The 12,521-nt window shown below is 38.6% G+C and overlaps 1 protein-coding gene across 1 annotated transcript; it reads left to right on the top strand.

The window, feature by feature from the left end:
• Positions 1-1,942: 1,942 nt before the first annotated feature.
• LOC121759749 (outer envelope pore protein 37, chloroplastic-like) lies at positions 1,943-4,774 on the top strand. Its single transcript, XM_042155434.1, has 6 exons — positions 1,943-2,358; positions 2,976-3,065; positions 3,252-3,428; positions 3,700-3,794; positions 4,063-4,183; positions 4,487-4,774. Exons 1-6 carry the CDS (start codon positions 1,975-1,977, stop codon positions 4,616-4,618), a joined length of 999 nt encoding a protein of 332 aa, XP_042011368.1. The 5' UTR covers positions 1,943-1,974; the 3' UTR covers positions 4,619-4,774.
• Positions 4,775-12,521: the final 7,747 nt, after the last annotated feature.

The following is a 12,521-nucleotide window of genomic DNA, read 5'->3' as shown; positions in this document are numbered from 1 at the left end:
TATTGTCTCCTTCCTTTTTGTGCTTGAGACTTTGATGAAGATAATTTGATTGAAAATTTTGTATGTAATAACAAAGTAGGTGTTGGGAAGTTATAGAATGTATTCGTGTAAGCAACGTTGAGGCAAATGCCTCGTTTTATCGATGTTTCCACTTACGATTGTGAAGCTTGCGTTCAAAATGTATTTGTGGATAATTTGAAAGTCAAAACACATGTTTCTTGTTTCCATGGAGTACTACTATTTAGCATTGTTCACACTGTTCATGTTACTATTCACGACACTATTTTTAATATTTACTTTTTCCATATCTCTCGTTAATTTTTTGGGGGGGCCCTATTCACCTCTTTGAGCTTCTATTGAATCGAGAAATAAAATAGGTTTGATTGGCCATCTTTTTGATATATACATAAGGCATTCTCCGGATAATTCAAATCGAAGCAATTGGATGTCCAACTCGGGCCTATATGACCGATCAATAGAAATACTCCACCTTTGGGGTGTTCGATTGGTAAGATTAAATCTCATGATTAAATATGTATCATGTTTGGTTCATAAGATTGAAACCTTCAACTTAATCCAAGATGGATAGTCTCATGATAATTAGTCATAGCCTCCCCCCTCTAACTAAAATAATCGCACAACTTAATCCTAGATGGATAGTCTCATGATATTAGCCATGCCAACCGAACGCATACTATTCCATTCACGATACTATCCTTTTATACCTTTTTACTGAGTACAAATGTCATATTACCATAAGTCTGACAAAGATTTTATTATATTTGAAGTACTTTTGCACTATTTTCAGACATTTTCTACCCTTTTTTACTTTTTAGTTTTACGAAATCTTTATTTAACATTTCTATCTAATTAATTTTCTCTATTTTCTTTCCTTTTTATTGTTTATTTAATTTATCATTCATCTCTCCCATTATCCATTTATTCTTAATATAGTTTTTTTTAACTATAAACTCAGAGCACAAAACAAACTAAAAATATTATACTAAGAACTTTTAATATATACTTTTAAAATAAATTAAAATAAAAAAATTATAAATTTTTATACATGACCGTTTTGGCAAGATTTATTACTATGAAGATAAAATTATCGTTGTTCTTAATAGCAAGAACAAATATGAACACTATTATTAGGATATGCTAAGATAAATTTTCTTCTTGTACAATATTTATTTAAAAAGATTGGTTTTAATTTTTTCCAAAAACATATTTTTATAGGGAAATTTATAAAAATTAAATTACTATTATTTTTTTAAAAAAATTTATTTCTAAACAATACTCCTTATGTCCCACCGAAGATTACCCACATTTTTTTAGTTTGTCTCACTCAAAATGACTTATTACTAAAAATAGAAACTTCTTTATCTCTACTTTATTCTCACTCTTTTACTTTATCCTCTCCATCTCTAACACACAAAATATGCAAAAAATCTCGTGCCGCCCGAGGAGGGGTCATCTTCATTAGGACGAAGTGAGTATTATACATCAAATTTAAATTATATCTAATTCCATGCTAATTTAAGAGTATATCTTTTTTAAACTAAATAAAATTGAGAAAAATAAAGAAAAGAGGAAGAGAAAAAATTAAATAAATACTATAATAGAAAGAATGAATATAAATGTTAATCATAAAGATTGAAAATAAGTACCAAAATATCTCAAATATAACTGTTGATTATTTCATCTAAGTACAAAACAATATTAGGTACTTCACTAATGTTCTATTATAAAATTAATATAAAAATATGCAATTCATACTCTACTACCTTTTTTGACGTACCATTTTTTCCAAATTTTTGACGTACCATTTTTTCCAATTTTTTTAAAACTCTTGTTCAAACTGACTGTTCACACTGACTGTGACACCGAGATAGTATAAATTTCCACACATTTATTTTGAATAAAATCGTGACAGAAACAAAACTAAAGAAAAATTAAAAACGTTATCCAGCAGTGATGGTGGAACCAAAACCCGAACCGCCGTCCATTTCTGCCCCACCGCCGCCGCCGCTAACAGCAGACGGCGGCGCGGTGGCCCCAGGCCAGGGAAGTTTCGGCAGTCTCTTCAAAATTGACCGGCCGAAGTTGCGAGTTACATCCGAATACGATAGCGAGAGCTCCGTTTTCTTCAACAAAATATCGTGCAAATTACTCGACAATCTGGCCAAACTCAAGCTGTCTTTTCAGAACGCCAACAATGGGGAGGTTCTGGAGCCCCATCTGTATTTGAAATCCAAATTCTTTTCGCTACAATACGACGTCGAAGAAAACGATGCGTTGCTCAACACATCCTTAGAAATCGCACCTGGCTTGCAATTCAGGGCTGCAACCGAACTCAAGGTTTGATTTCTTTTCTTGGAAATAACGCCTTCAATCATACTCTTTTGTTGTTTTTTTACAAAAATTTTAAGTGTAATTTGTTTGTATTTGTGTTATTCTGAATGTGTGATGGTATAGTTGGTTTAAGTATTCCATATATGTGAAGAGAAGAAAAGTGGTTAATTTTATTTCATCTGTATAGAAATAATGTGTTCTACTGATATCTGCTCTTTACTTAATTCTTGGATAATCAAATTCATTTCCAGTTAAACTTTAGTTTTGCTGAAAAAGTCTTGCTCAATTTATTGGTGTGGTTTCATCCAATAAGGAATAGTATTTTGTAATATAGAAAGGCTCTTATACATTTTAGCAGTTTTATTAATTGGTCTTTCAACTGCAGTTTGGAGATTGACAAAGCAACAAATGGGCGGAGTCCATGTTTTCTTAGTTGATAGAACTTTGAATTTCATATTTCCTAGATTCTTAGCATTAGCAAGCGTGGTTAGATGGCTATATAACGGAAGCAACGGTCAGATGGATAGAAAAGCATTTCGGCAATGTTTGTGTTATACGCAAGAATCTATTATAAGTATGTTGTATGTTCCCTATTTCTTACAGTGCTTCTGTATTACTTTTAGGCTCGGCAAGGAGAAGTTGCAATGGTTGCAGATCTTGCAGGTCCGGCATACAAATTTGAATTGTCATCTGCAGTACCATCTATCGGCATGGTTAGAATGTTTTAGCGCTCCTACACTTCTTTTTAATAAAGCAAATGGTTGGTTCTTGTTTGAGTATATCATACGCATGAAATTTTAAAATTATAGTGTCATGACTGTTAAGAATATAAGATTGGTCACTTTGTGACCAGAATAACTTCTCATCACAGTTTTTTTTTTCTATTGTTGGAGTCGCAGCCGAGAGCAACTTTGAAATTTCCTCTTGGTGAAATTTCACTTGAAGAGAAAGATGAGGAGGAAGAGCAGCAGAAGAGAACTTTATCACTGAATGGTACTGTTAAAAGTCATATTCTGAATGGAGTTTATACTGCCCGGTTCAGTGATGAAAATCTGGATTTACGATATGCGTACAAGGTTATTTCCTTTGGAATTGTTTCTTTAAGGAATTTACTTTCATTTTCTTTTTTCACTTTGTCAAGAAATTTATAGTGATGAACTGAATGTCAACACTGGTTTTGAGAATTTATTCTTTTTCAGTTTTCCACTGAAATAAAATTTTTCAGTCAATTACTTGAAAATAGTATGTTTGGTTAAATTTTATTATGCCTCACAGAAATGTCAAGTTTGATTTCCATCTTGCAGTCTCGACAGTTTCTTGGTTAATTGTTTTACATTCTGTGTCCAGGATAGTGAAATGACGTTTATTCCAAGCTTATCTCTACCTTCAAATGCTTTGTCTATTGCATTTAAGCGGAGATTCAGTCACTCAGACAAGTTGAGGTGAGATCCTTAATCCTGCTCTGCACTATCCCTTCCCCCATTGCCTTAACTTTCTGAACACATACGAGTTTTTAGAAAAATCGAAAAATGTTTTCCTTGGTGCCACTGAATTGTTTTTCTTAGTAAGTACTATAAGATATACACCTGGTGACAATCAGGCTCACTATCATTTTACCTCAAAACTCTGTTATACTTGAACAACTAAATTATGTATACTGGTTAGACTGCTAATGTTTGTGTAGTAATATTTTTATGTGTTATTTGTTAGCTACTTGTACAAATTCGACACAGACAGTTGGAGTGCAGTATATAAACACAGAGTTGGGAACGATTACAAGTTAAAAGCTGGTTATGATACTGATGTACGCCATGGTTGGGCGGCACTCTGGGTAACTTTCTCATTTATATATCCTCAAGTTCTGAAGTTTAAGTGACTTTAATGTTCTCATCCTTCCATTGTCGATCATGCTTGCGACTCACGGATTTGAAATATATGTATGAATTCATTTAACCATGTATGATAGTGAAGCTTGGATTAAAAACTTGTAGCTGTAACTAAAAATGAGATAAGTTAAGCTTTATAAAGTGATTGGGAGTTTCATAATTTCATTGTAGGACCCCTTCATCATACATTAACACGTTATTTGAGCTCGACAACCTGAATTTGTTGTGTCTGATGATGAACAATTTAGGTTGGGAATGAAGACGGCAAAGCCAAGACTGCCCCGATGAAGATGAAAGTGCAGATCATGCTCCAAGTTCCTCAAGACAATATCAAATCAACGGCTCTGATGTTCCGAGTGAAGAAGAGGTGGGACTTTTAAATCTATGTAGTGAGAGAGCATCATCATTTGCACCAAATTTCTAGTCTTGAAAATACTCCCAGCTTTGCTAAATTGTAATATCTGTTGCAGTGCAAGTATATATACAGATATGTGGGATGCTTTTCATTCGTTTTATATGAGTATAGGTATTTGATATGGAGTAACGATGATTGAACACAAAACTAACGAGAACAAAGCAAAAAAAGAGGACATTTTTATTAATTGTGCAACTCCGTCTCCTTGCTAAAGCTACCATTAATATAACTTTCAAACTTTCGTTTATAACACATTTTTTAATTAGATCTTATTTATTTATGTATTTAATTTAATTTGGGACATAATTAAGTTACACAGTGCATTTCTAGTGTTTTGGTAAAAATGCCCCTAACTTGTGTTTTCTATTTTAATTAAAAAAACTCCCAAGATTGAAAGGAGTTCATTTGTACCCCGTGGTACTCCACAGAATATCAATTGGGAAAAATATTAAGACAAAACAAATTCTTAGATCCTTCTACTTTTATCATAATTTTCATTAGATTCTTGTACAATTTCTCATTTTTAATAAGTCCTTATACTTTTATCATGATTTTCATTATATCTCCATACAGATTTTTCGTTTTGATAGGTCTTTTTATTTTTATCTTGGATAACATACAATCTATATTTAATGAAACTTATGGAACTTTTAGATTTTTTTTAATTTAACTTAGCCTCATCTATAAAGACACTACTCCAATGGCGGAGGGAGTAGGGACAAAGGGTTTTTTTTTATTTGGCTACTCCAAAAACTACGCGGCCAAAAACTAATGCCCCCCTAATCCATATTTGGCTATTCCTCTAATAAATACTGGAAAATAAATAAAATACATTTAATAAATCAAAAAGGGGTAAAACTCAATTTTAATTCAACCCATTTTTTACAGAACACAATAAAAATAACAAACCTATTGCCATCCCCAATTGAAAACCGCCGACTGCTTCTGCTTCTTGCCTTCTTCCGCCGCCGACTACCGCTCTCCAACTCCGGTTTCTTGCCTTCTTCCGTGACTTGCCGCCTCAATTTTCATCATACACTTTGTTCTTTGTTGAAAAGGTGAGTGATTAGGAATTTAGGTGTAAAAGTTTAGTTCATTAAATAATTTAGGGATTTTGGCAGCTTGTGCAAAATAGAATAATGTTTTACACTTTATGACTCTCTCTTATTGTCTTGGAATTGGGGTGAATTGAAAACAGCCGTGCTTCCAATTATTTGTGGATGAGAAATTCTCAATTATGTATTAATTTAGGGATTATAGAGTATTAAATGCATAAGTATTTGATTTTAAATAGCTTAATTGTTGTTTTGGATAAGCGAGGCGATTCTTTTTCGCCCTCGTTTTAGAAAAATAATACTATAAAATATTTAGAGTGGAGAAAAAGTAAAGTAAGAGAAAAAATTTATGCAAAGAAGACTCTCCTCTACATAATTCTATCTCTTACTTTATTCTCTCTCCACTCTAACTATTTTATAGTATTATTTTTCCAAAACAAGGGCGAAAAAGAAGCGTCTCGCTTATCTTGTGACAGAGGGAGTATCATCTTTGTTACCCAATAATCTCAATAAGTTGGAGAAAATATTGAAGCTTTAACGATATTAAAACATCGAAGTTTATGGAGAAGAACTATGTGAATTTTCAATCGATGATTTATATTTAATGCATCAATTTATAATCATATTTATATTTAATTCATCAATTTATTATCATAGGCTAACTAATATAATGAAAAATAAAAAAGTTTATTAAGTTTAAATATAAATTTGTATGTTATTCAAGATAAAAGTAAAATGACCTACTAAAACGAAAATATGTATGAGGATCTAATAAAAATAGTAAGATGAATGTAAAAGACTCTAACAAAACTAAAAAATTGTAAAGGATCTATAATGAAATTTATAAAGAAAGTATAAAGATGTAGATAACAAAAAAATTGTAGGAAAATCTAATGAAAATTATAATCAAAGTATAAGGACGAATAATGTGTTTTGCCAAATATTCACATTCCAGGGCTGATAAAGCATGTACTCTTTTTTTTTCCCTTAAGACTCGATAATTAAAGCATGTATCACCTAGCTAGTAATTTATGAATTTGTGCACAGTTATTTTATATTTTGTGTAATAAAATATAGTTGGAATTCATTGAGATGTGCGCATACGTGAAACGTGATTAATTCCTCACCTTCTAACACTAATTAAGTTTAATTTTAGTATACTTGTCTCCGCCCTCATTTCCATGTTATTTCATTTTTGTAGGATCAATTACAACTGGTTTCAAAAATTTATTTTTATTATTTGATAATTATATACATAATTTTGTCAACAATGAAATAAAATACAATGGGTCCATTTGTTTGTTAGAAAAAAAATATTATTGGAGATTGTGATTCATAAAAATATAATTCCAGTGGATATGATTCTGGATGGACTTATCTTGAATTATTTGAAAATATTAAATAAAATTGTAAAGACTTTGAGTTTATAGCAATTAAATTTAATTAACTAAGTGACATAATAACTGAAAACTAGTAGACGTAATAACTGAAGTAAGAGGTTTTACTTAAACCTTTAATGGAAAAAATAATAATAACAATAATACTAATAATTCAAAATTACAATAAATTTTGCTGTACAAGGATTAATAATTAATTAATAAAATCTTATTATAATTTTATATTATGAGTATACTTAATTGTAATAATAATTATTATAATAATAGTAATAAAAATATATTTGTTATTATATTATTTAATATAACTTTTATTATGTTTTTTTTTCTCAAACACCATCACGGCGGGGGGTTAAGGCGGACCCCCAACCTGTATATATCAAAAATCACCAAAAGCACATACATCAGACGAGCCCAAAAGTGACTCGGTCCGCACGAGAGATACAAAACACAAGAGCTAACAAAGTTACTATGGTATCCCCACAGACCGGGTACTAACCATCTAACTAAAGAGAGGATAAACATAACAAAGCTATACATCATAAAAAGAACAAGGATGATGGCCAAAAGCGGGCCAAATCCAAAGGAAATCAAAAAACCATAAATCAAAACCACGAACCAAGTGAAGAAGTCATCCATCTCGATATCTGAATCTGAAGTTCGGATAGCCCAACTGGTCCATCTTGACGAGCGACTTCAAATACCGAGGCGCTGAATCCGCATCAAAGAAGGTGATGGCAGGGGTCTGGACCCCCCTACCTGCCAGAAAGTCTGCTGGCCGGTTGCCCTCTCGATAGATGTGAGAGAACATGAACTGTATCTGTGCGAGCAAAGTACGAATGCGAGCCATGTGATGTCTCACATCCGCTGCTCCTCCGCATCCTGAAGTGAACACCGCGACCACTGCTGCCGCATCCATCTCGACCCAGACATGCGAGGAGAATTGCATAGCCAGTGTCAGCCCGTGAAGAAGAGCTAAAAGCTCCGCCTCGAAGGCCGACCCAGCTGCGAGAGGCGTACAAAAGGCCCCCAAGAGAGAACCGTTTGAGCCCCGAACCACTCCCCCACCGCCTGCCTGTCCCGTCGAGCTAGTAAAGGCCCCGTCGGTGTTCAGCTTCACCCAAGGATCGTCGGGTGGATGCCAAAGCACTTGCAGGGACCTCAGAACTCGCCGGCGAGGAGGAGCCAAAGGCATGAAGTCAACGGCCGGGGTGCAACCGCGCCAATGAAGGGGGACTAGCACACCCGCCGCCACCAAGATCCGCAGGTGCCGAACAACCTGCCAAATAGCATGTGAAGAACGAAAAGAAATGCCGCGATGCTTGCAGCTATTCCTCTCCGTCCAGATAAACCAGTATACCAAACAGGGAATGATGAAGCTGATGTTCAAGACGGTGGCCCTGTGAGAGGACCTCCACCAAAAACCTAATCTATGTGCAATGTCAGTGCACGTGTGAATGTGTGTGCTGATGTAAGGGAACCAGCCATCAAAGTAATCCCAAACCGATCTCGCCAGAGGACTCGACACAAACAAATGCTGAAACGACTCGACTGAGAAAGAAGAGACACAACAGAGACACTTGGATGCAAGAGAGATACCCCGAGCCTGAACATAACACTCAACAGGGAGCCTCTGGAGGAGGAGGCGCCAGATGAAGACAGAGATGGTAGGGGTCAGCCCAGCATTCCAAACCATGCGAAGTCCGAAATGTCTAGGGGACCGTGTCCGGATGAGCTCCCAGGCTGAGGCCGTCGAGAACTCGCCATCGCCAGTGAGGCTCCATCGCATCACATCCCGCCTGCCCACCTCAATCGGAACAGCCCTGATAAGATCCAAAACATGCAAAGGCACACCATACAAAGCCAGATAATCATGCAGTTTTTCAACATGCCAAGTATGATCATGCCAGAACCTAGAAACCTCAGCGGCAGGAAGATCAGTCCCGGGCGGACAATAGGTCCTAAGGGGAAGATCCCCGACCCACACGTCATCCCAGAAACTAATCCGCCCTTCGCCGAGGGACCACCTAATGAGACCATGAACCTGACCCCTAATGTCCGTGAGACGATGCCAAATAGGACTATCATGCACAGAGTAAGGAGAAATGAAAGCACGACCAGCATGGAAACAATACTTGCGCATGGTGAACTGCGCCCAAAGAGAATCCTGCGCAAGAAATCTCCACCAGAGCTTGATGCTGAAAGCTTTGATGACCTCACGGAAACGACGGATGCCGAGGCCTCCCTCATCCATCGGCAGGCATATCTTCTTCTTCCAGCTAACCCAGTGAATCTTCATCTGCTCCCCAACCGTGCCCCAAAATAACCGGGCCAAGATCTGCTCCAACTCCCTCATCCAATACTGATACGGCTTCAGGACCTGGAAGATGTGAAGAGGGATGGTGACAAGGGTGCTCTTGATCAGAGCGAGGCGCCCTCCAAGAGAAAGATGTCTGTGAGACCAGCTGTGAATCCGGTCCACCATCTTCTGTCGGATATCTAAAAGGTAGGCGGCCTTCAGCCCCCCCTTATAGATAGGGACACCAAGGTAAGTAAAAGGGAGGAATCCCTGCTGGAATCCAATCGCCTCTGCCACCTCAGCTGCCCAAGCGTCGAACTTCTCAAAGAGGTAGAAATGACTCTTTCCCCTGTTCACCATCTGACCCGACACGACAGAATAGTGCTCGAGACAATGAACCAGCCTCTCCACGGACTGTCTGTGTGCCCTGACAAAAATGATAACGTCATCGGCATAAGACAAATGGGATATGGCCGGCGCGCGCCTAGCACATCTATACTCAATATCGGGATATGTGTCAACAAGCTTGTTCAAGCTCCTCGAAAGATAATCTGCAGCAAGCACGAACAGCGACGGCGATAACGGATCTCCCTGGCGAAGTCCCCTCGTAGACTGAAAGAAACCTGCCGGAGCCCCGTTCACGAGCACTGAGAACCAGCAAGAAGAGATGCATCGATCGACCATACTCACCCACCCCGGCGGGAATCCCACCCTCTCAAGCACCATGAGGAGGAAAGGCAACTGCACTCGATCATAGGCCTCAGCCATATCTAGCTTGAGGGCCAGATTAGGCGAGATTGCATTCTGAATGAGCGACCTGCCGATATCGTGAATCAATTCCTGAGCCAAGAACACGTTATCACTAAGCAAGCGACCCCTTACAAAACCGCTCTGGTTCGGCGCCACAACCTGAGGAAGCAGCGGCGCCAAACGCGATGTCAAGATCTTGGAGATGATCTTGTTGGTCACGTTGCAAAGGCTGATTGGCCTGTACTCTGCCCAGGTCGCCGGGCTTGCCTTCTTCGGCAAGAGAATGATGGTCGTGGCCGTGAAGCTGCGGGGCATGGGAGCTCCAAAGAAGAAGTCCGCCACTGCTGCCACCACCTCTGCTCCTACGATGTCCCAACAGTGTTGGAAGAAAAGAGACGAGAAGCCATCCGGTCCCGAGGCGCTGTCCCCACTGATGCCAAAGACCGCCGCCCTCACCTCATCATAGTCGGGAACTGCACAGAGGCCCTCGCGGTCCACGGACTCTGGGAGACCGCGCAAGAGATCAAGGTCCGGCTGCTCCAAGTGCTCAACGTCTGACGTGAGAAGCCGCTGGAAGTAGTCAACCGCCGACTGTCTGATGTCCTCCTCCGACGTGAGAGTCTGTCCTCCTGCCTGAATGGCGTGAATCCGGGACTTCACCCGCTTCTGTCGCACCCACCCATGGAAGAATTTGGAATTCCTTTCGCCTTCCGCCGCCCACCGAATGGCAGCCTTTTACTTCCAGAAATCCTCCTCCATCCTAGTGCGGAGTACGTAGAGGGTGGTGCAACGGCTAAGCTCACTCCTGTGGGCTCCTGTCGGGTCCCCGTCGTAAGCAGCCTGCGCAGCGGCAACCGCCTCCTCTGCCTCCCTCAGCTTTTCAAAGATGTTCCCAAAGACCTCCCTGTTCCATCCCTTGAGAAAACCCTTAACTCTGCTGAGTTTGAACTGAAGATTAAGCATGCCGAAGAAGCCCGTCTCCGCCGTCCACACTCTGGCAATCTCATCCCTGAAAGTGTGATGCCGCACCCACATGTTCTGAAACCTAAACGAAGGCCTCGGAATCTGAGTCGTGAGCTGGCACCGCACTAGCAGAGGGGCATGATCTGAAGAGATCCTAGGCAAATGAGTCACCCTAGTAGCCGCAAAGGCGGTCGTCTAGTGCTCCCCAAGAAGAACTCTGTCCAACCTCTCCCAGAGCCCACTCCTCGTCCATGTGAACGGTGGGCCATCAAAGCCTGGGTCCAGTAGCTGGCAGTCTGCTACGGCGTCGGCGAAGTCCATCATTTCTCTGTGCCTGTCAGTCGTGCTGCCCTGTCTCTCTTCCTCCAACAAGAAGATATTGAAGTCACCACCAACAAGCCAGGGGGCCCCGTCAGTGGCTAGAGAGATGTCCCTGAGCTTATTCCACAGATCGTATCTCCTCTCCCTCGAGCACTTAGCGTACACTACGGAGAGATAGATTGAAAAAGGGAATATCGCAGCAGTAACTCGGACGTGAAGGACCTGCTCAGAGTCGTCAATGACCTCGACCTGCCAGTCCCTGTGAGAGAAGATCCAAATCTTGCCACTTGTTCCCTAAACTGCAACCCAAATCGCCTACTAAAGAAAGAAGGCTGGGGATCCGTCTGGGGCTCAAGCACCTCGGCAAACAAAACACTGTACATATCTATCATATTTTGAAAGTGCCCTGGGTAGAAGTGTTCGCTATCCCCTGGGCATTCCAAATCATAAAGTGAGAAGACATGGGAAATTCAGTAGGCTCCCGAGGCCGAAAGCCTCGCCTTCTTCGATGAACCCTCTGCGGGTAACTTTTATTATGTTATCAGTAAATAGTTTATTAAAAATAATTTATTTATTAAAATAATGAATCAGAATAATAATGTAATGAAGGTTATCAGGTTCTTGATAATTTTTATTATTATTATTATTATTATTATTATTATCATTATTATTATTATGATAATGATAATGGTGTAACATAATAAAATTATAGTATTAAATATTTAAATATATAGAATCCTAAAACTGAGAAAAAGAATACTTAAAAAAAGTTGAAAAATTATAATCAACGTTTCTTATTTTTAGGATTCTAATTACTTTTAATGTTTAATTAAAAATCAAATAAACACCGAAATTTAAATATCAATGATTCAGATTACTTTTTTCAGACATAATATTGACAAATAAACATGTTCAATTAGCTTTCCTATCTTCACTTAACACTAATCTCTCTTATCGAAATTAATCGAAACGTTTCATTATGTCGCTGAATAAGGGTTTCTCTCGAAATACTTCTATCTGTCGTGTTAATACGGAGATAACTTATTATATACTTACTATTTCAATTTTAATTTGACCATGTAAGTT

Source organism: Salvia splendens, chromosome 12 (assembly GCF_004379255.2).
Source record: "Salvia splendens isolate huo1 chromosome 12, SspV2, whole genome shotgun sequence".
NCBI classification, from domain to species: domain Eukaryota; kingdom Viridiplantae; phylum Streptophyta; class Magnoliopsida; order Lamiales; family Lamiaceae; genus Salvia; species Salvia splendens.
The sequence above is the reverse complement of the archived record's forward strand: the minus strand, read 5'-3'. Positions and strand labels throughout refer to the sequence as shown.